This window comes from Paroedura picta, chromosome 5 (assembly GCF_049243985.1).
Source record: "Paroedura picta isolate Pp20150507F chromosome 5, Ppicta_v3.0, whole genome shotgun sequence".
NCBI classification, from domain to species: Eukaryota; Metazoa; Chordata; class Lepidosauria; order Squamata; family Gekkonidae; genus Paroedura; species Paroedura picta.
This window is the reverse complement of record NC_135373.1, coordinates 98,275,780-98,299,940: the sequence shown is the minus strand read 5'-3', so window position 1 is coordinate 98,299,940 and position 24,161 is coordinate 98,275,780. Positions and strand designations below refer to the sequence as shown.

General features: G+C 42.3%; 1 protein-coding gene across 5 annotated transcripts; it reads right to left on the bottom strand.

The window, feature by feature from the left end:
* Positions 1-11,745: 11,745 nt before the first annotated feature.
* Positions 11,746-20,633, bottom strand: CENPM (centromere protein M). 5 transcript variants are annotated; one of them, XR_013231317.1, is made up of 7 exons: positions 20,368-20,620; positions 19,669-19,748; positions 18,410-18,508; positions 17,860-17,939; positions 17,399-17,490; positions 14,005-14,063; positions 12,420-12,493 (listed from the first exon to the last, which is right to left on the bottom strand). XR_013231317.1 is itself a non-coding variant. In XM_077339351.1 (6 exons), the coding sequence occupies exons 1-6, from the start codon at positions 20,422-20,424 to the stop codon at positions 12,375-12,377; spliced, it is 516 nt and encodes a 171-aa protein (XP_077195466.1). In that variant the 5' UTR covers positions 20,425-20,633; the 3' UTR covers positions 11,746-12,374. The 5 variants fall into 5 exon arrangements, 4 of the variants coding, with proteins under 4 accessions (XP_077195466.1, XP_077195463.1, XP_077195464.1 ...); XM_077339351.1 differs by lacking the exon at positions 14,005-14,063 and having other exon boundaries at positions 11,746-12,493; positions 17,410-17,490; positions 20,368-20,633; XM_077339348.1 differs by lacking the exon at positions 14,005-14,063 and having other exon boundaries at positions 11,746-12,493; positions 20,368-20,608.
* Between the last annotated feature and the right edge of the window lie 3,528 nt (positions 20,634-24,161).

Below are 24,161 nucleotides of genomic sequence, written 5' to 3'. Positions count from 1 at the left end.
TAATTGTGCATGTAGGTGGCTCCTGGATATTTGGTGACTGCCAGTGTGAAGGTTAAATCAATTCCCAGAAATCACTCATTTGGTAGCAGTTGCTGTCACAGCACAAGGATCATCACTGTATGACTAAGAGTAAGCTGTGGCAGCCATTTTGCAGCTGACTCCATCTCCTGCACCAGCCCTTGTGTGGCACCAGTGTCCACCATGCTGTGTGCTGTGTCATAGTAAGAGTTCTATCAGTGAAGAAGAAAGGATTTCCGATGTATTCACCATTCCTTGTTAAGCCAAATCTAGCCATGGAGAGCCATGCCTTTCTCACATCTAGACTGGGCTATTGCAATGCACTGTACTTGGGACAACCCTTGAAAAATGTTCAGAACTTGCAGCTAGTATAGAGTGAAGTGACTAGACTGCTGGGTGTAAACTGCACGGAGCTTTTATTCCAACCCCAGATCGATTCAGTCCCTGCCCTCTACACAGAATGCGATTTCCATTTGGATTTTGGCCGATTTAAATTTTCCTTCTGCAACTAGAAGGATTGATCCGGAGTGACCCTACCTTTATTGTGCGATATCTTGGAGTGCTTTTAATGCTCAATATCCAGATTGGGAAAGAAAGCTCCGTGGTAGAGAACCTCTGATAGGCTACACCTGGTCATTTGACATGCTTGCCTTAAAGGAGAAGCCCCTAATTTCTCTCAACTTCTATCGGTCCTGGATTTTTCCTCCCTCCTCTGCCTTTTTCGATCCTCTCCCCCATCCCTCCAAGAAAAGAAAGAGGCCCCCTGCCTGGCTCTTCTCCCCCCCCCCCTTCAAGAAAAGAAAGAAAGAGGCTTGGCTCCCCCCCACCTTCTGAACTACCCTAACCACATGCAGAAGACTTTCCTGTTTCAATGGGGAGGGGAGAGGAGGGGAGAAGAAGACCTGAGTTCAAAGCGATCTGAATTCAACAGGATTGACAATGGAATAAAGAAAGTAAGTGCAGACTCTGCCCTGGTTAGGACTAGCGAGTGGGAGCACATAGCCCCAATCTTATGTCTACTGATCTGCTCCCATGCTCAATTTCAGATGTTGGTTTTGACCTTTATAGCCCTACATGGCTTGGAACCAGAGTATCTAAAGGATATCTTTCCCCATCTATTCCTGCCCAGGAGCTAGGATCATAGGAGGAGATTCTCCTGACTGGCCCTTCAATCAAAGCAGCTCATTTGGTGTCTGGCAGCCCCAGGATTATGGAAATCTCCCTAGAAAGGTGCAGCAGAAGATGGTTTCATTTAGGACTGCATTCGATTAAACACCTAAATGGTGTTTTCAAATTTTGATTTTAAAATACATTTATATATTTTATGTATTTTATCTGCATTGCAAACTGCCTTGGGCTCCATTTGGGAAATGGGCAGCTAATAAATGTTTCAAATACATAAGCAAACAAATAAATGGCTCATTTTTCTGGGATTCGTTTTAGAATAAGACAAAATCTGACCAGAACAGAGAGGCAAGTATTACCATTTTAAAAAAAGTTTAAAGCAGCTATTTTCCCCCTGTCTCAGGGGCTCTTTCAGCATACATTGTAAATAGGCTAACATTTTGTATATTTTCCCTTGTAAAATGCTAAAAGGGTACATGCTAACTGTCAAAATAACATTGTTTCTGTTTCTCAAAGCCCTCATTTTCTTACCATGAAAGCCCTCCTCTACTTCAAGCTCAAGAATAAAGAGGAGCTGTTTTCCTTTCGCCATTTTTTAAAAAGTTGCTACACAATCCATCCCCCACAGTCACAGCTGTGCATGTGGGAGGGAATTGGCGCAGGACTCAGTAGCGTTTCTTCCTTCTCTCCCTCTTTGCCGTCCTCCTTCGGACACACATCCCAGACATTACTCACAACTGGAGGTCCACGTGCACCTCCTGGGTATCCAGCTAGCCATCTTTCTTCTTCCCAGGCCCTCAGCCTAGGAATTGCTGGGACTGTGTGGTTGAGAAACTTGTGAGCCAGAACCCTGAAGAGGAGAAAAGGCAGGGCTGGGTGGTTGTAGCACCTTCTGTAGCACCTTCTATTTGGGGCAAAGGCTGGAGCCCTGAAGTATATGAATCCCTGAGGGCCAGCTGGGAAGGGGGGATTGTACAGAGGGCTCTGTTAAATCCTCTGCCAGTGAAATCCTTTGATGGGAACTGCTCCCATCCCTCGTGTATATTCTGCCCTCAACTCAATTAGGGCTTAGGGCTGATCCTGCGTTGAGCAGGGGGTTGGACTAGATGGCCTGCATGCCCCTTCCAACTCTATGATTCTATGATTCTATGATACGATTCAATCTAGTGTGATAAATGTCTTGCCCGGTATTGATTGTCTGCATCTGTTTCTGTATCACAAACGAATGAAGTGTCCCAATTGGGATTATTCCTTCTACTCCACCCCCCACTGAAGTTGACAAAATGGCAATCATAGCCCGGATGCTGTGGATCCTTTCTAACACCGGCTTCTACCACCACAGCAGGTGGAAGAGCCTCTGGCAATGTTGACCGGCCAGAGGAAATCAGCACCAGCAGTAGAAGGGAACCATAGGCTCCAGCCCCACCATTAGTCTAATTTTCTGGAACCCACTCAAGTCCCCAGTTATTTTCCTATTTCACTTTTAAAACTGAGCACACAAAATGCAAAAAGAACAGATTTCCATCCTCTAGCAAGCTCAACTCACGCAGCATGGCTCGTGCCTAACATTTTTCATCTTCAAAGCACTACACAGGCACTGGCTAATTAATCTCCTTGTGTACCCTTGGGAAGGAGGTGACTAACTACCCTGTGCTATTATGTTAAGCAACATCTTTAAAAAAAATCAAAGGGATTAATCGAGGGGAGAATCAGTCTAGCTGAGTAGGTCACATCTTATTTTACCCCCTGTGCAATCTCCTCCAGCTAATGTGCAAAATTATTCTCTGCAGATTGTTCTCCAGGGCTCTGTCAAGTCCAGTTTTGAACAGCTTTAATTCTACTCAGCTCCCTTAGGATATTCTGCCCCTTTCCCACCTGCCATTATCACTTGCTAGGAGGAATTCTACCTGCTGCTAACCAGAACATTCACTTACTTATTTGGGAGCTGACCTTTCGCTGGCTGGTTCTTGCTATCTCCTTCAACCTCAGGGGTTGGACTCCTTCCAGCCACACTGTATGGTGCTTAAATACCACCACCACCCTTGACATAATTTGCTATCTTCAGCAGCCTGGATAGAGAGCAGCCTAATACTGAAGAAGTTCCCCTCCTGAGGACATGTGCCCCTTCTATTAGAAAGCAAGGGCAGTGGTACTATGGATAAAAGAAGAAGAAGAGTTGGCATTCATCTGCCATTCCTGTGGGATCAAGGAGGGAGCTTGGTGTAAAAGGGAAAAAAAGAGGAAGGATCCTCACACAGGAAATGGGATTCACCCATCCCTCATGAAGAGGATTTTAAGATGTGGGTGGTGAGCAGTTTGCTTGAAGCTACTATGGGGCAGAAGAAGTATGCAAACCTTAGAGGCTCACAGAATGTGAGGCAGAACATATGGAGAGCTTGTTTTCAGAGCATTTTTTCAGAGCCAGTGTGGAATATCAAATACAGGGCTGGACTAAGACTCAGTTTCAAATCTCTGTCCTGCTGTGGATCTCATTAGGTGTCCTTGGGCCAGCAATGTGCTCCCAGCCTAATAGACGAGGGAAGGATCACATATGCTGCCCTGAGTGCCTTGGAGGAAGGTCAGGATAAAAACTGACAGTAACACCTTTTCATACACAGCTGTTTCCTTATGCCACTCTTTGTCCAAGGGGCAATTCTTGTTATCAGATGTACAGGAGGGCAACTGGATAACAGCTTTGTGGCATGAGTGGCCCACCCAGAAGGGACACAGTGCTGCCACAGGCAAAGCAGTCAACTTTTAACCATGTCAAGGATCTATAGAAGACGTATATGGCTAAGGAATAAGACCCCAGCAGGACCTGTGTGGCCAACGGAGAAGGTGGATAGAGCTCCCCTGAATGGAAGGCTTGACTCAGAAAGTGCCCTGGAGAGGCCTTCTGGGATTGTCCAGCATGGGATCCTATTGGAGTGAGCCAGCTGGTGATCAGCCAGTCACTTATATGTAAGAAATAGCAATGCTGTGAACACCACTTCATTAGAACATTGTTATAATTACCTCCCATAAAGCACACAGCACTCTGGTCCCAGAATCGTATCCTACAGTACTTCCTGGTTGCTCCAACTCAGATTCTTTGGGCATCTTTGGATGGTTTCATCCAGACCTGACATTGCTTGGAGGCTGCCGACATTACCTGGAGACTGCAGGCACTGTGCAAACCTCCTCAGGGGATCCAGATTTTTCCCAACATTTCTGATGCTGAGCACCATGATTGGAGGGCCTGGACGGCCCTGGGTGACTGGGTTGGTGGTGGTTCTGGAGTTGTGGGGCACTTGCTTGGTGACACAGCTGGGTGTCTCCTGGGTGACTCTGTGTCTTGTGGACTAGACAGTCTTGGGCAGCCACAGGAGAGTGGGGACTTCCTAAGACAAACCAATCCAGATGATTGTCCAGTCAATTTTGAAATCCAGCTCAACTGCCACTGGGCCGAAGTCAGCAGTCTCTGGATCTTCTAGTGGATGTCAGCTGGCCAAGAAAAGGACTTGGGATTGCTAATATCAGAGCCTAGACTTTCTTGTCAAATGGAGAGATTAAGATGGATCTTACCCTGCAAGGTAGCCTAATTCTACCTGGGCTGGGTTTGGGGGAACATACTTGGGTGTCCTAACCAAACACCACCAGGCAGCCTTAAGTGATCAAGGCAGCTTTGATGGGATGTGATCCAAGTGGCCTTGGCAGTCTGTGGCTTAGACAACCTCAGGGAACAACATAAGACTCCAGGTGACCCAAGGAGTGCCAGCCTCCATCTTCCTTTTAGCTGCTTGCTTGCCATTCTGTCAGAGGCTGGCCTTTGGACCTTCTGTAGGATCTCCCCCAATGACTTTCTGGAAGTCTATAGGGCCCTGTGGATTATTGCTGGGGCCACTGCTTCTCCAGATCATCTATTCCTCTATATGGCAGAGGTATTGTAACCTAAAGTGCAATTGTAAGAACCTGGGCCATTTAGAGCTCCCACTGATGGTGGGGGGGGGTTGATTAAGTTACCCAGACACCATAAGGACTACTTTCATGGATGGTGATAGGAGGGGAGAGTTCTGGTGTTATTGATACTGAGATGGGTAAGAATGAGCAGAAGTGGGAGGAAGCCAAGGGAGGGCTGGGTATTCCAACAATTCAGGGACATAGGACATAGGTGGTGGGAGAAGAGAGCCACAAGAATGTTTGGACCCCGTCAATCCTTCATTCCATCCAGAGAAATACAGAGAGTGAGGCTAAAGGAAATAACCTGGCTCCAACATTGATGCTATGCAATGTCAGGTCTATTAATAATAAGACCATGACTGTGCAGAATTATTTTGAACAGCATAATGTACACGGGGCATTCATGACTGAGACCTGGGCGAGGGAGGGTGAAACTGTGGCCCTGAAAGAATCAGCCCTATCAGGTTTCTTGGGCCTCCAACAGTTCTGGAAGTCTTTCTTATACTGGGTACTCCCTACCCCAACAGTCCCAGTCATTGAATGTGTGGGTCTGAGATGCTGTACTGGTGTGTATCTCCCTGGTGTACTGGCTGCCTATCACACCAGCAGGTACGCTGCCAAATCACTGGAGGTGGTTGCTGCCTAGATACTGCAGTACCCCAGGATACTTATTCTAGGGGACTTCAGTGTCTGTGCAGATAAGCCTGCCTCCAGTCAGAATCTGGACCTAGTGTCTTCCATGGCAGCACTAGGGTTCTCACAATTTATTATTGGTTCTACCCACCAAGCAGGACATACCCTTGACTTGATCTTTGGTTTGGGAGTGGATGGAGATAAAGAGTGCCATGAAGGCTTGGCTTTGCACATCACCTCTGTCCTGTATAGACAGTGAGTGTATTTATGCCCAACTGTGGAAACGTATGGATTCAGTTAGTTTCCTGAATGCTCTGGGACCCAGTGCCTCCTGGTGGTTCACTCAATGAATTAGTTGATGACTGGCCACAGTGACAATCAACTGCCACTGATGAGATCACATCCCTACACTCATGAAACTCCATTTCAGGCTGGCACCCTGGTGTACCGTGGAGTTGCATGAGAAGAAGTAGGAGTTGAGATGGCTAGAATGAGTTTGGAAGACGACTTTTGATGAGGTGTCAAGAGCATATTATAGGATACTTAGTATCACTTGCTGTGGTAAAAAGACTATGTCTGATGCTGTGATTTCTAGGGTTGTGTGCTTCGGCGCCTAAAGTGACCCGCCTCGCCTCCCCCCCACAGTGCGGTGCTCACTGCGCTGGGAGAGACAGGCTACTTTGGGCGCCGAAACACCCAACCCTAGTGATTTCTATGGGAGGACCTCAGGAGCATCAAAGCAAGCCACAAAACTCCATCCGTTATTTTCTTTCAGATACCTCCGCCAAAAGAGCAGCTGTAGACAAGGCAGAATTTCAAATGAGTAAGCCCCTCCCCCTTTTGTCTTTCTGTGTTCCATTTGACTGATGGAAGCAACCATCACCTTCCACCATTTTGAAAGGATGCTTTTAGGATAGACAGCAGGAACTATAACTATAAACATGCATAGTAATATTTCCTACTTTCTGGAAATGTGTCTCCTAAAGTCATGTCAAACGAGAGATTCAGGCCTATAAACACAAAGAAGGTGAACGGAGTGTTATCAGACTGACATTGCCAGGACAGTGAGCATTTATATCTTTCTGCATCCAAGCTGATCTCCCTTATGCTGCTGTTCTCCTGGGAGAGGTGCAACTTCGCAGTGGTCCTCAGATCACTGGCCAGTGCATCATTCCCCTTGTTTCTGCCGTTTTGGACAGAATAGTTGAGAAGTCTCAGCTAGCTGCTATTGCTCCCCATTTCCAAGGCTCCCCTTACAAAGCAAAAAAGTTGCTACTTTAAGCAGCGACTTTGCCAAAAAAGCCCCGCATGCTGTTGAATTGCTATTTTACTGTAAATCCAGTTAGAATTCCATTTCCTGGATCATTTATGCTGCTTATATATATTGATATATGAATAGCATTAGAAAGCTGCAGCTGAAAATAAAGACCAAGAGTTTCTAAAGGTGCTGCCACCACCTTGTGGATATGGCAAAAAACTGCAATACAGAATATACAGAGATACAAACAGTGGCACCATCTTGTGGTAATAGCGATTCCTGCTATGATTTCATTGTATTGACTTGTTTTGTTAGCCACCGCAAGCATGTGGAGAAGCAACCTACCTGTTTTCCAATTAAGACACACAGGCAATGATGAGACTAGCAGGTCAAGAATATTGCTAGAGGCTCTGTGGAAGTCCCCGATATACAGATTGGGCACGTGGACTGCTGGTTGTCAACCTTTAAGGTGTATCTTAAAGACAGATACCCATTTCTACTGTAGTGTGTAAAACAGCCCTGGGGGATGCACCACATGTTAGTTATTTCCTGCATAAAGTGCCCTTTGTGGGTTGCATGGGGTGGGGGAGAAATCGCAACTGAAACAGGATGGCTGCCTCTTGGTTTTCAAAGAAAGAATAATAACTGACACAGTATTAGTAGAAAACATAGATAGTCTGGGTCCATTTATTTTATTGTACTGTACTACTTTAGACAGAAACTGTATAAGTTAGTATTCCTGCAAGTTGCAGGATCTCTCAGAGGTATCATACTGTAAAGATATGCTGCGAATTCCAACACCTTGCTCTGAGGAACGAAATTTCTAAGTACCATGACAAGTAAAGCAACATGCAGCTTTATTGATAGTTTCACGTTTTTAGCAACCAACATGATGAAGAGTCCTGGAGAACTCAAACATTTCCAAGCCAAATGGCATCAGGTTGGTTGGTCCTACTAAAAATCTGTAGATTTTGCTATGGACCAAAGCAGCTACCCACTTTTTTTTTGTCTAGTTTAACACACATCTCTTAACTCTCAAGTTCTGCTGTACTCTGATCCTAGAGGCAATTTTGTGGTCCTTTTGCTGACTGGGCTCAATTCTGCAGACACATTTTTAACTAGCATAAAAATGTCCTGAACAGCTGAAAGTCTTCTTGAAGTGTTTTTTGCATCTATCCACTGAACAGGCTATGAACAATCTTCTCTGGTCTAATTATCTTTTCTCCTTGCCTGGCTTGACATAAGGCTCTGCTTTATTCAACAAAGCCTTAATTATAGAGTTGGGAAGGGAGAGAGACTTCCACTTTTTAATATATTACTACAAGGCCATAGATTGCAAACATGCAGTGGCAGCTCTGTTCTGAGATTAGTAGGGCAAGTAATTTAATTAGTTCTCCAAACACTGCATACCCTTGCCTTTATCTGCCTTACTTTGGGTACCACTGAGGGTCAATCACTGCTGTGATTGACAATAATCGGGTTTTGAGTACGCAAACTCACCTACCACCAACTCAGGAATTCCCTGTGAATTTCTGGGGCCTTTCTGTTCCGCAGGGGATTTAATATTCCCTGGAACGCAAGCTCAGTGTGCACAGGGTCCAGCAAGAGCCGTTCGCCATCTTAAAATTCTCGTCCTTTTCTACAACTCTGCAATCTACACAGCCTCTACTTTAATCTTCAAAGCTAATTGGATTCTTCCTTGCAAGACTTTTGACCCATCACAACTCCGGAGTGAAAACAACTGGCAGACATCAGATCGAGCCTACAAACAAGGTGCCTGACAGGCTAAGGTGCAGGTGCATATAACCGGGATAAGCTTCCCATCTGTTGAGATGCTGTAGATAAGAAGGGTTGAAGAAGCGAAGCAGAGTGAACCCAGGACATCAAGGAGGCACTGCAGGATCGGAGGGTAGAACATTGGTGTAACTATTTTTTATAATTTGGCTACAAAGTATATTGGGTATACCGGTATATATGCTGATTTAATAGTGTCCTGTAATAATAGAGTTCAAAGAGCGACATATACCAGGTGATATAACCACTTGTTGATTAATATAACTTGTATTCAATGTATGTCTGGAAAAAAAGATAGACAACTCCCCAAAGCTGATAGATCACCAAAAAAGAAATTAAAGGTTGATGTGACAGCCTTTTGGAGAAGAAAGAAGGATATGTCAACAGCTGCCAAGGCAAAGAAAATTAAGGAAAAAGAAAAAGAACTAGAAAGACTGAAACGACAACAACAAGACCAAGAAGAACTGGAAGAAAGCTCAGAAGAAGAAAGCTTAGATATGGAAAAAATAGCCCGCCTTCTAGAGAAACATAGCAAAGAGATAAAAGCCTATACGGATGAAGCATTAAAAAAACAATCTAAAGAACTTTCCAAAGAAATACAAGACATCAAGAAGGAACTCACAGATAGTATAGATGGAATAAAAACACTTGTAGAAGGAAATACAAAACAACTAAAAGAACACAACGTTAAAATTGAAAAACTGGAAGGCTGGAGAGTAGGAGCAGATGACAAGTTTGAAATCCTGCAAACAGAAGTGAGAAGTAGGAACGTGAAAATCAGAGGGGCCCCGGAATCTTTTGGCAAGGAAGATTTAAAGAAAGAACTCACTGAGGCGATCGCTTCATACATGGAGGAAGAAGAGGTGAAAATCGAGAAAGCTTACAGAGTAAATTCCAGAGCAGCCAAGAGAAACAACCAGCCAAGAGACATTCTCGTCGGCTTTGAATCTAAGTCAGCAAAGAACGCACTCCAAGGAAAGCATAGAGAAGATCCATTCACCCTGGAAGACCAAGAAGTTAAGATCTTTCAAGACTTGCCACCAGAGATATTACAAAAAAGGGCACAATTTCACTTCCTACGGCAAATTTTGATTGGACAAAACATCAGATACTTCTGGAAAATTCCATTCGCATTGGAAGTTATATTACCAACTGGAAGAAGGATCATAAAAACACTACAACAAGCACAAGAATTAGCGGATACCCTAGCCGAAGGCTCTGCCCTGGCAGAAGAACAGAGAAAACAGACAAGCCAGCAAGAACACAAGGGAGTAGCAAGAAAAGGTGCTGGGACCAGAAAGTAAAAATGGAGCTTCTGAAGATAGTTTCTGTTAATATTAATGGATTAAATTCACCGAACAAAAGATCGAAAGTTTTCAATCAACTACGAAAACTAAAATGTGATATAATATGTCTACAAGAAACCCATATTGCAAAAAGACACCAAAAACTATTAAAAAACAAAAGCCTAGGAAAAGAATGGATTGCATCAGCAAAGGAAAAGAAAAGAGGGGTGGTGACATATATTGTAAACCCCAATATAAATGCGAAGATTATATCCGAGGACCCAGATGGACGCTTTTCTATCCTTAGGATTAAGCTTCCTGACGGGCAAAACTTTGTCTTGGTGAACCTTTACGCGCCAAACAACGCCAAAGAGACATTTTATAGGGATTTCTTCCTGTCCAACTCGGACTCATTGGAAAATGAGGTAATGATAATCGGAGACTTTAATGCAGTCCAAGATTCATACTGGGATAAATCTTCAAGGAAATCAGGTTCAACATTTCCACCTTCTGCAAGATCTAATTTTAAGCACCTGGCTCTAGTGGACGTATGGAGAGAACACCATCCAAAATTGCGCCAATATACCTTCTATTCAAACAGACATGATGCCTACTCAAGACTGGATCAATGCTGGACGTCAAAACAAATGTTACACAAACTGAGAACTTCAGAGATACTACCAAACACCTTCGCAGACCACAACCCATTACAAATAGAGCTTTGTGTGAAAAGAGTCGGAATAAGAAGGTGGAAAATGAATAATTATCTTCTGGAGGACCCAAAGGTTCAGCAGACCTGCGAAGCAAGTCTACAAGAGTTCTTCAAACTAAATGTCACTCCAGACTCCTCATCGGCCACGGTGTGGGATGCCAGTAAAGCATATATGAGAGGCATACTCTTACGACTTAATACTACAATAAGAAAAAGAAAAGAAAAGACTCTGAGTGAAATAAAAGAAAAATTGCAACAGACAGAAAAGCAACATCAAGAACATCAAACTAGAGGATTAGCAAAACAAATAAAATTACTAAGAATACAGAGAGACAACCTAGAGGTGGAGGAAATGAGAAAGAAACTCGACTATCTCAAACAAAAAAACTTTGAATGGGCAGATAAACCGGGGAGATGGCTGGCTCAAAGACTGCGGAAGAGCTATCAGAAGCATAGCATCACAAAGCTATCACATGAAGGCCAGAACTATAATAATGAAGTAGAAATTCACTCATGTCTTACCCAATTCTTCCAGAACATATTTACGAAAAAGGAACAAAATATAGACCCCGGAACATTTTGTCAAAAAATATCAATGAGCAAATTCACAGACCATCACAGAAAAATTCTTAATCAAAGAATTACAATGCAAGAAATAAACGATGCAATAATGACAACAAAAGCCCAGAAAGCCCCAGGGCCGGACGGACTGAGTGCAATATATTACAAGAAGATGAGTCATGTTGTCTCTCCACATCTACTTCAACTAGTGAATGAGATTATAGACAATCCTGGAAAATCTCTCCCAAAATCATGGCCATCTGAATTCTTGCTGTACAGCGGAGGCCTTTAATTTCAGAACGCAGGACATTAGAGGCCTCCCATTATTGTCAAGCACACAGGGCCAGAAGACACCCTCTCCAAAAGCCAAGAAATGATCTTAGACCGATTACAATGTTTTGAAGAAATTTATCCCGTACTCCTTATTAAAAAAACATTTATTTAAAATGTATTTACACACACACACACGAAAAGGCAGTGGCATTACAAACTCCCCCCTCTTAGAATTAATTTTAAAAGTTTATTTTGTTTTTATCATAGTCATTACATATGTCCATTGTTATTACTCTCCCTCTTATTTCCATGGGAAATATATGTTTCACCATCACTTCTTTTTTCCATCCATTGTGGACAGCATTTTCAGCAGAGGCACAAAGGCAGATATCATGGTTGCACCTCTAAGATGACAAGCAGCAAGACGTCACAGGCCGTGACTGGCACTTGGGAGTTGGGAGCACTAGGAAAGGAGCTGGCAAGGCAGGCTGGCTGGAGTGGCAGTGCTGGCTTTAGAGAGGATGGTCACTCCCCCCTGTCCTCCTAGAACTCTGCAAACCAAACTGCCAGGGGAGCCTGAAATTTCAGTTCATTCTGTTACCATGATGGATAAACAGAACTTTCTTGACTCATTGGTTCATTTGCTTGGAAATGAGGCATACATTTCTGAAAGAGTGATGTTGCATCTTCTTCCCCTACCTCCCCCCCCCCCCAAAAAAAACACTAACAGCAAAACTGAAAAAGGGAAAGTTTCTATGCCAGGAAACTGGAGTCATCAATGGAGCTTTTCATTAAGGAACTGAAGGAGAGGGCAGAAACCCCTGACACGTGACCAGCACATATTTGCAACATCCGGAGCAGTCGTTGAGCAGTGGCGGTCCTGATCTTCTCGCACTGGAAGAGGAGAGCAAAAGTTCTATTAGTGTTAAAGAAAGGATTTCAAAATGCTAGGTGTTGCATGGTAGGAATTAAAAGATCATTTAGAGCAGTAGTTCCCAAATAGTTTTGGTTTGACACAATGTACTGCCTAAATTTTGTTTTTTATTGTTGCGCAGTGGCCATTTTTTTTAGTCTGAAAAAAGCCATTTATTGTAAAAGCCACCTGGTCAGCAATGGGATGGGAGACTACCAAGGATGTCCAGTATCATTACTACCTGGAGGGAGGCAATGGCAAGCCTCTTTGGAATGTCTCAGGCTAGGAAAAGGCAGCTGCAGCAGGAAGATTCAGACTGTTGTCCCGTACAACTCCCAAATTCCTCACTGCCCCAAATTTCTCACTGTCCCCCTGGATTCTTCCACTGTTCCGGCAGGGGGGGGGAGGGGGAGGGATGGGGTAAACTATCCACACTGGGAATCCCTACTCTAAACCTAAAAACTCACCAACCTGACACATACCTAAATTAACAGTAACCCTAAATTTCATATTCATATTTGTTGACATGTTTCTTACATGTAAAACAATGTAAAAATATATTTATAAATCCCATGGACTTTCCAAGCCAGATTATTAAATCTTCCCTAGTCCTAATGCTCCAAATAAACCTAAAACTCACCAACCTGGACCATGCTTAAGCTCACCCTAACCCTAACATTTACCCCTGATCTAAATCCCTATTTTTAAAAATATTTTAACATGTAAAATAATATTTTAAAAATTATACATCCCATGGCCTTTCCTAACAATGCCACTGAGTCTTCCCCAGGCCTAACACTCTCAGTAATCTAAAAACTCCCCAACCTGAACTATGACTAAGATCACTCTTAATCCCTATTTTTACATATTTTTACATGTAAAATAATGTCAAAAATATTTATACATCCCATGGCCTTCCCTAACCACATCCCTAAGTCTTGCCCAGCCCTAACTCTCCCATTAAACCTAAAAACACCCCAACCCAAAACATACCTAAGCTAACCCTAACCTGTGAATTTGCCTAAATATAAATCCCTATTTTAACATATTTTTCATGTAAAATAACGTCAAAAATATTTATACATCCCACTGCCTTTCCTAACCATATCACTAAATCTTCCCCAGCTCTAAACCTTAAAACTAACCAACCTGAACCATGCCTTAGCTAATGCTAACCCTAACCCAAAAATTGATCCTGATCCCTATTTTTTACATATTTTTACATGTAATATAATGTCAGAAAATATACATCCCATGGCCTTTTCTAACCATGTCACTAAGTCTTGATCAGGCCTCACTCCCACTAACCTTTATCCAATGCAGAGATATCATCAGTGCTTTAGCTATTGCAATACAGACCATGATGACATTTGCTACTTAAAATTATTTAGCTGGAGATCTCATGGATTGAAGCCTTGGAAACCATACATACAAAACCAGCTTTCCATTCCTGAACCAAATCTCCTTTGCAATGTTCTTGCACGCTACTTACTAGCATTGAACAAGTTGACTGAAGCCATGAATTCACATCTGCAAATGCTGAGTTCATAACTGTATTTGAGGGGCAATAAGAAATGGGAACTGAGATAACTACAGCAAGTCTGGAGGAAGACTTGTGACGAAGAATCGAGAACATATTATAGAATGCAGATGAAAGCCTATGGGATAGCAGTGAAGTCAGTAAAACACAACTTTTACTTGACTTCCATTGTGGCTGCACACTCACGCCCAGCACAATTATTTAGGATAGTTCGGTCCCTCACTGCCCTCAATGAAAGGCACTAAAACAATAGTCAATTAGATATTAGCTGTGAGGCATTTATGAGTCATTTCACAAACAAAATCTCGACGCTCTACCATGACCTCCCCCCAAGCTTGGACATAGAAAGTGAACTAGAAGCTCCTTGGCCATCTCTGAAGAGAACATTTAATTACTTCAGACAACTCTCATTAGCTGAAATGGACAGAATGCTAACAGCAACAAGGCCAAACACTTGCCCACTAGATCCATGCCCATCATGGCTCCTAAAAACAACTGACGTAAGAACAGCCCCCCCCCCCCAAAAAAAATGTCACAGGGCCTGTAAGAGGGAGCACCTCCACCAGGCATTTGGTTGAGGCTGACTTAACACCATCTGTTGGCCCTCCAGACATCCCTGCACATAATGAACCCAACTGACCTCCCTACATGTTCTGTTTACCAAGTTCTATTGTATTGTTTAACTGTTATAATATCATTACTCAATATTGGTTCTTACTGTTATGATTATTGCTATTATGATTACAATGTATATCCCTATGTTTTATGTAAACCATCCTGAGCCTTACAGGAGGGCGGTATAGAAATACAATAAATAAATAATTTTGTTAGGTGCGAAGTCGTGTCCGACCCATCGCGACCCCATGGACAATGATCCTCCAGGCCTTCCTGTCCTCTACCATTCCCCGGAGTCCATTTAAGTTTGCACCTACTGCTTCAGTGACTCCATCCAGCCACCTCATTCTCTGTCGTCCCGTTCTTCTTTTGCCCTCGATCACTCCCAGCATTAGGCTCTTCTCCAGGGAGTCCTTCCTTCTCATGAGGTGGCCAAAGTATTTGAGTTTCATCCTCAGGATCTGGTCTTCTAAGGAGCAGTCAGGGCTGATCTCCTCTAGGACTGACTGGTTTGTTCGCCTTGCAGTCCAAGGGACTCGCAAGAGTCTTCTCCAGCACCAGAGTTCAAAAGCCTCAATTCTTTGATGCTCGGCCTTCCTTATGGTCCAACTTTTGCAGCCATACATTGCAACTGGGAATACCATAGCCTTGACTAAACGCACTTTTGTTGGCAGGGTGATGTCTCTGCTTTTTAGGATGCTGTCTAGATTTGCCATAGCGTTCCTCCTCAGGAGCGTCTTTTAATTTCTTTGTTGCAGTCCCCATCTGCAGTGATCTTGGAGCCCAGGAAAATAAAATCTGTTACTATCTCCATTTCTTCCCCATCTATTTGCCAGGAATTGAGAGGGTCGGATGCCATGATCTTCGTTTTCTTTCTTTTTTTTATTATGAAATTTTATTCTTTATTGTTATATAAAGCATTTACAGAAAAGTAAAAAAGAAAGGAAAAAAAACTACCAGCTAATAAGTAATTATTAATACATAGTCTATACATCGTTTATGCATGTATACCATACATAGTATAGTCTGATATTATCTCAAGCGATATGTAGTCAGTTCCCATTGCATATTAGTCCTAACCTAACAGTTACTGCTGTCATTCTTAAGTTTACAGAAAAATAGAGAGAAAAAAAGGAAACAGCCAGCTGGCAGAGTAATCATTAATCTATATAAAAACACAATCCATTCTTATCTTGAAAAGTACGTACTCAATTCCCATCGCTTAAGCTATATGATCTTCGTTTTCTTGATGTTGAGTTTCAAGCCAACTTTTGCACTCTCCTCCTTCACCCGCATCAACAGGATATTTAGTTCCTCTTCACTTTCTGCCATTAGAGTGGTATCATCTGCATATCTGAGGTTGTTGATATTTCTCCCTGCAATCTTGATCCCAATTTGTGACTCCTCTAATCCCACCTTTCTCATGATGTGCTCCGCATACAAGTTAAATAGGCAAGGCGACAGCATACAGCCTTGCTGAACTCCTTTCTCAATTTTGAACCAATCAGTGATTCCATGTTCACTTCTCACTGTTGCTTCTTGACCTGCATATAAGTTTCTCAAGAGACAAATAACATGCTCTGGTATTCCCATCTCTTTAAGAACTTGCCACAATTTGTTGTGCTCCACACAATCAAAGGCTTTAGCATAGTCAATGAAGCAGAAGTAGATGTTCTTCTGGAACTCCCTAGCTTTCTCCATGATCCACCGTATGTTGGCAATTTGATCTCTAGTTCCTCTGCCTCTTCGAAATCCTGCTTGTGGAAGTTCTCGATCCACATATTGCTGGAGCCTAGCTTGTAAAATTTTGAGTATAACTTTGCTAGCAAAGGATCGCTGCCTTGCCCCTTCAAGGATCGCTGCCTTGCCGTGGCAAGGGGGCTTGCATAGCTATGAGCTATTTTATTTATTTATTTATTTAATTTATATTTTTATACTGCCCTTCCCTACGGCTCTGGGCGGTTTACATAAAACATTTTTGAACATTCACTATGCTGTGCAGGGCCACCCAAGACGGACAGGTCATAGCTGAGAGCTCTGATCAAAGGTGATCGACTGGAGAAGGAAATGGCAAACCATTCCCGTATCTTTGCCATGAAAACCCAATGGACAAATAAATAATTTACTAATACATAAATATAATCTAAGAGCTTCTTGTAGTGCAGAGTGGAAAGGCAGCAGACATGCAGTCTGAAAGTTCTGCCCATGAGGCTGGGAGTTCAATCCCAGCAACCGGCTCAAGGTTGACTCAGCCTTCCATCCTTCTGAGGTCGGTAAAATGAGTACCCAGCTTGCTGGGGGGTAAACGATAATGACTGGGGAAGGCACTGGCAAACCACCCCGTACTGAGTCTGCCATGAAAACGCTAGAGAGCGTCACCCCAAGGGTCAGACATGACCCAGTGCTTGCACAGGGGGATACCTTTACCTTTAAATATAATCTGGAGAAAGAAAAAGAAGAATGAAAACTGGCTTTTAAACCTACTGCTCAGATACCAGAGTAGCAAACTATGTGAGTAATCCTGATCCATGGTTTAATAACTTTCTAGTTATCCCCACCACCCCCTTTTAAAGCCAAATAGAACAAAAGTCTAGGTATGATTTTGCTTTAGTAATTTGAATATATCAGTGCCAAGACATCAATTGCAAAAGGGCTCTTGTATTATTGATGCAGGGGCAAAGGGGATAGGCTGATACCAGGCTATGTTCCATTAAAAGGTTGAGACACTTACTTCCAACTCACAGAATAAAACAGGGCTGCAGTAAAGATCGGCCAGCTTTAAGACAGCATTCACTTCCACGCTGATTTGATTTAACCTACCAGCTATAAAAAGACAAAGCAGAAAAGAACTCTTTACATCAGTGGTTCCAAACCTTTATGGGTGCCCACCCCCTTAGTTCCCAGGCCACATCCCTAGTACCCCACACACTTGCTGCTACTTTATTTATTTGAATATTTGTACCTCATTTTCTCCCCAAAGAGGCTGACAACATTGTTCTCCCCTCAAAACAACCCTGTGAGAAGGGTTAGGCAAATCTGTGTGACTAGTCACCCAGTGAATTTTGTGGGCTTTTCATCTATCAACCCAACATCCTAACCACTACACCATGCTCTGTCTCATGTCAATGGTAACCATCGAGGCATTTACTAATGAATAAGGTATATTGGTAGGAACAGATGCCTAATACATACCACCTGTAGCCAGAAAGCACACTTTCCCAAGAAAAAAGTTGGCATCTACATGGACCAAAGAAGCTTCAATGTTGCTGTAACTAGTAAAAAAAGAAGAAAGTACACAGCTTAGTTAGAAAAGGCTGAGAGTTATTATTTGATTGTCAGACCTGCTTTACAACCTATCAAAAGGCATATCAAAAATTGTAATGCTACTCATGCACACAAGTTTTCTATATAATTAGAGCTGTACATTAATTAATTCAATGGTAGTTAAATAGTTGAGGCCAAAGACTCGTTTTAAAATTTTGATCAGGAAATTATAATTCCTTAAACTGAAATGAATCCAAGTGTAGACCATAACTTGAGTCCAGGGCTCTCAAAGTAAATGGCTTTAATAAAGCATCAAAGCCCTCTGGCACTTCTGTCTTCACCTGGCTCAGCAAGATGGCATGATCTGCCTTAACAAAGGCAACAGACTCAGTTACCTGCTAAATATTTTCTTTCGAGTCTTAACCCAGCGTTGCTATACTGGCATGAACTTATTTTTACTTACAGTCACCACCCTTACCTGTGCTTGCTTTGCATGTTAACCATAAAAACAATCAAGTCAATCCGAGGCCGAATGTGATCTCTTTCTGGAGGTAAAGGGAGACAGTCTGCCAAGTGACTGAAAGACAAACCAATACACACGTTTACTCAAGAGTTCAGAAACTAGCAAAAAAGGGAACAACAATGAAAGCAGGCTTGTAACAGAACGTTGGTTTGAAGATCAGGAACAATGAACTTAACTTCATTTCTCAGTTTTAACTGACTACGTCTATGAATGTTTGTTCTTCACTGGTGAAACATGGCCAATGCAGTACTACTAAATATATACATATATAAAGTTGCCATACACTGAATCAGGCCGCTGAATTATCAAGGTCAGTACCACCTACTCAGACAGGCAGCAGCTCTCCAAGGTCCTTCATATTACTCCTATATTGATACTTTTAACTGGAGATACCATTGAACCTGGAACTTTGCAAATCAGATGCCCTACCACTGAGCCAAGACCCCTCTGCACAGTCAAATCCATGCTTACAGAATTGCTCCACTGCTTTCTTCACATAAAACTACAGTGAACTATAAGAAAATTGCCAAGTAAAAGGGTTTACCTTTTGGACATGTAATATGGCTGCACTATAATTTTGTGGCTCAAAGAGGCCTGGGAGACTGTGGACTATACCACTGTGTAGAACTTGTACTGTCTGTTGCTGTAGGCAAGCTCCCACTATGTAAGTTTTGCTTTTTAAGAAACATCTCATCATGTTAATATTCATGCTATGCCTATTGTATTGCCTTCTGGACATCCTGCTCTATTGATTGCGATTCACCTTGAGGCTCGATGAGATTTATTTATTGTATGGCATGCATGTAATATAGCCAGGAGATCCTAAGATTGTCTGGCTGCCAGGCAAGACATGTTCAGAGGTGGTTTGCCATTGCCTGCCTCCACATCATGACCCTGGTATTCCTTGGAGGTCACTGCTCCAAGTGCCAAGACCATCCCTGCTTAGCTTCTGAGATCTGAGATGGTATTGGGCTACCCAGGGACTATCCAAGTCAGGGGTCTCAGTGAAAAAGGCAGATTATAAATAACATTAACTAGGATACATAGCATGTTCCTCATTTTTACCCTTTATCCCAGAATGAAACAGCCTTATAACATTAAAATGCTCATTACTTTAAAGCGCTGGAGAAAACAGACAATAAAACTATAGCTGATTATTTCAGATAATATTCCAATATAAACTGAGAAGAGAAAGGCTGCTCTCTTTCACTTACATGTTTATTTTTAAATCTTTCGTTTCCTTGAGGATTGCCTCCGCAAACTGCTGCTGGAAAATTTCATTTGTGCCCACCAACTATTAAAGAAAAACAACAACTAATTAGGCCAATCGCTACACGGGGGTCAGGGGAGATGATGAATGAAACTAGTAAAGGTTTTCAGAAATCCACTTCTCCTGACCTGCCTCTTAGCTGGTCCCTCTACCCTCATTTCTCCTTTATTAGCGAGCTCGGCTCCTCTCTCTCCTCTGGTCGGTCTAAAATTTAGACTCTAAAACTCCCCGATTTCAAACTAGTACAAATTTAATATTGGTGGTGGTGAGTCAATGTACCCACATATACAATTTCTAACAACATTATGTCTCTTTAAAAAACTCCTAATCGTTAGGGTCAAAAGCTCAGAGGGGCGCCGTCATTCCCTCAAGAGAGAGCCGCCAGTCGAAAACAAGCGCAAATCCCGCCCCCCGCCCCGAGAAGCCAAGCGTCACGCCAAATTCCTAGCGAGCAAATAGCAAAGCAAGGACGGGACGTAGCAACCAATCAGAGCGGTGGGAAGGCGGGCTACATGCCTAGTGTCCTGTCGACGCCCACCTTTGTTGAGCAAAGTACCAGAGCAGAACCCCCAAAGGAGCGGGGGACGTGGGCAAGACGCTCAGGGGAAAGGCCGGTTGGCGCCGCCCGTCCGCCAGTACATACCAAAATGGTAGCAGAATTCAACGTCGGGAGTCTGCCAAAAGCCGTCAACGTCGACATCTTGAAGGCCTAAAAAGACGCACTCTCGGATTCAAACTGCCGCCACTCATTCGGCGCGTCGCGTTTACGTCACACGGGAGGCGTGGCCTCTAGAATCCTGGAGGGGCAGGTCACTGCGGTTCCTATTGCGCATGCGGGTTTTGAGCCTAGGCTCCTATAGGACAAGCCGCCCGAGGAGAGTGAGTAATTAGATGTGGCTCACGAGAACTTGTGCTGCAATAAGCTAATTAGTCTTTAAGACGGTACAATTAAGACGTCGACGGTGCTTGCTTATCTCTATGATCACATTTGTACCTCATTTTTTAAAAACCCGAAAGTTGCGCGCGCAGTTGCCGCTTCTTGCTGATGCGCTTGTGAGTGCGTGTATGGACGTAGGTGTCGGAAGTCGGGTCTCCTATGAATAAAATCCTCCCCATCATGACCCAGTTTCCAAAGGGCTGGGCTCTGTTATTTTAAGGTGTTTAACACCTTGAAGCAGTATTTGAGACATGCCACAGTTTCATTTCATACATGGATTCTGCTGCCCTCATGTTAAGAAAGGGTTAGGGACATTCGTGGCCACCTGTTTAGACCCCAGAAACTGCTGTCTATATTTGTTTTTAAAGTGGAAATTCAGATCAGGGTTAAAAGGAACATTCTGCTTTCTTGAGAATCACACACACATGTAATATCAAATCTATGTGGACAGCTGGGCTGAAAGATAGGGGGGGTGGCTGTTTCTGCTGTGGGTTATTAATGCCCACACATAAATTATATGTAGCAAAGATCTTGGCCTAGATTTCCAAAAATCACCAAAGTTACAGGAAAATTTTATGACATAAAATGGTGGATGGGAAGGAAGCAGGAAAAGGGAAGAGACTATGGGGGCTTTCAGGAAAGGGGATGAGGAAATTTGTGGAGGGAGAAATAAGATGCCACCTGCAAGTATTGAAGATCTGCCACATGTACCATCCGAAATAATTTCAGGTTCTTTTCTCCTATTCCACCATTCTTCTTCTTAAAACCTTTAAAACTTCTATTCCATTTATTTGGGGTTATTTCTCTCTTTAAATCTATTTTCTATCTCGTTTTGTATCCCTCATTTATTATTTCCCATTCCTTGAACATACTATATAGTTTGCATAATGATGCTTGTTGGTTTATTGGTTCATATACCGACATTTCTAAATTATTTAAAGGTCTAAATATACTCTATGTATTTTCTATGTGTTTGTATGTGTGTGTAAAGGGTATCAAGTTGCAACCAACTTACAGCAACCTATCAAGGGGCTTTCAAGGCAAGTGAGAACATTGTTTGCCATTGCCTTCCGCTATGGAGACTTTCTCTATGGACCCTGCTTAGCATCCTAGATCAGCCTCTACCATGCCATCTTTCTACCCTCTTTTCATATACCAAATAAAGTTTAATTGCACATACTGGAATTTTCATATCATTTCAGAACCTGCTATCTTACTCACTTTGCTTCAGGTTTTCATCTCACAATTTTCACAGAAATCTGTACATTTATTAAATACATTGCCCAGCCAAGTCAGAAGTCTAGCTGTTAAAAAAAAAAGCTTGTCAATAACAGGCATCAGTGGCAAGAACAGCAAAGCTTTCCCCAAACACTTAGAATTGCCTCTAGGAACATTCATCCCATTATTGTCAACCCATCCTATTTTCCTTCTTTCTAAACCATTCTAATAAATATTTAAAATGAGAGGCCATATAATAATGTTGTATATTTGTAGTGGCTCAACCACTTTTCTCCTGTATAATGCATCTTCTTACACTAGGTTTTCTTTGCCTCTAAATAAATCTGTCAAATAATCTTTGAATCTTTGAAACAGAAAAGTGAGCCTAAGATTTTAGTTTTAAAATTGCAATCCTTTCTTGCCATGAGATCTTCCACTTTGTCCATCTTTTAAAATCTGACTCAGTTTTATTAATGATTTCATTCAGATTATAATGGAAAATAACCGTAAGATTATCTAAAGCCTCTATACCTAAATATCCAACCACTGAGAAACTGGATGTTATGTTAAGGGTATTTTCTTTTTCATCCAGACTGAAACCTAGCAACTTAGATTTAGATTTATTTATTTTAATAATAATGCCACTAAAGATGTCTGTGGATTTTGTAGTTATACTGTAAAAACAGCATAATCTGCATAAAGCAGAATTTTAGCCTTAGAGTTTTGTCCCCTCATACATGAATAGAAGTTTAATATCCTATACAAATGTCTGTCTGCCTGGTCTGTCTGTCTGAGATGGGGACATCCCTGTCTAACCCCTTTAAATAATTTAAATTTATCCAAGACTTTGGATATAGGTCTTAGGTTTCTGACAAAAAGTAATCTACAGAGAGATTTGGATCTACTCCTAGAAGTTATGAAGTTACCCACAGAACATATATGAACATTTAAAAGCAAGTGTAAAAATGAAAACCTGTACATTCTGATTATTTTCTTCCCCTGAAGCATCCTCCCTTCTCTTTGTCTTATGCCTGAGCTAAAGTGCTTTATTTGATTTGATTTGATTATTATAAATGTTTATACAGCAGCAAAGGTCATGGGCTAATAAATACTAAAGCTGAGGAGCAATGCCTTCAAGAACCAATCACTTGGCTTCAAGGACAGGCAAAATCTGGTTCTGTTTGCTGCCTGACTACAAAGCACAGTCTAACAGCCGTTTTAATCTTGTGACCAGATTATTCTTTCTGGGCTTGAATGTGTTTTTGTTAATAATAGTATGTTACACAGAGGAGAGAAAGAGAAGGCTCCAGGATGATTTCATGGTTTAACACAAAATATGGGCAGCACTGTGGACAGTAACCCTTTCCTTGATGCTTCCTTCCTGTGTTTTCTTCTTTCTGAGAACCGCAATCATGAGCAATGCACTCTGTGTGTGTGAGTGTTAATGTAGTCTGACATCATTCTTTATCCTTTGATCCTAACAAAGAGAGACAGCTCTGTTCATGGCCAGCATGGGACAAATAGCAGCTGAAGCAGAAGAAATTAGAAATCATTATGCCTCCCATCAGGTTCAGTCAGTGCTTGTGGGACTGAATCCAAAATAAGCATGTGCTGGGATATGAGAATGAAAAATGGTGTTGAAATTGTTAGATGTGAAAATGAAGTGAGAAGCTGTTACAAATATTTTGGAGATATGAAGACATAAGAAAAGATAACACAATCATGCTTCTAACAGGAAAGAAAACCCTTTCCCCCAGTTTCAGGCCACTATCACTCACCTTCTCTGTGTTCTTTTTATGCTACATAATGGAGAACATTGCTTTCTGATACCATTTTCAGAAACATGACTAACATCTGGAAAAACTCATCAATCATTTGAACGTATTTCCCAATGACATGTATTTCTTTTTCACGTGAAGCACTTAAGAAGTTTGGAGTAGCATGAGTTCCACATAGGTGCCAAGTGAGGCACCATATATGCACCCATCAACAAGCTTGGGATGCAAGAAGGTCACATGGATCTATCCATCTTGCTGCTTTGCTGGATACAGGATTAAGAATCCATTTCATCAACTTAATGTAGCCTACCTGAGTTGTCAGAAAGTGAAGGCATGTATGGCTATTGTATAATGACTGGATTATCTGGATTATTCCTGTAAATTGGCCACCCATTCATTATTACAGAAGGTTATTATGAAGAAGGAGGAGGAGGAGGAGGAGGAGGAGTTAGTTCTTATATACCACTTTTCTCTACCCGAATGAGTCTCAAAGTAGCTTGCAAT

Bases quoted from the DNA above. Each gene is read 5' to 3' on its own strand.
- CENPM (XM_077339348.1), bottom strand. From the start codon at position 20,424: ATGTCGACGTTGACGGCTTTTGGCAGACTCCCGACGTTGAATTCTGCT. The intron at 19,749-20,367 runs GTATGTACTGGC...TTTCTTTAATAG, and splicing joins TGAATTCTGCTACCATTTTG to TTGGTGGGCACAAATGAAAT. The intron at 18,509-19,668 runs GTAAGTGAAAGA...TTTGTCTTTCAG, and splicing joins AAAGATTTAAAAATAAACAT to TCACTTGGCAGACTGTCTCC.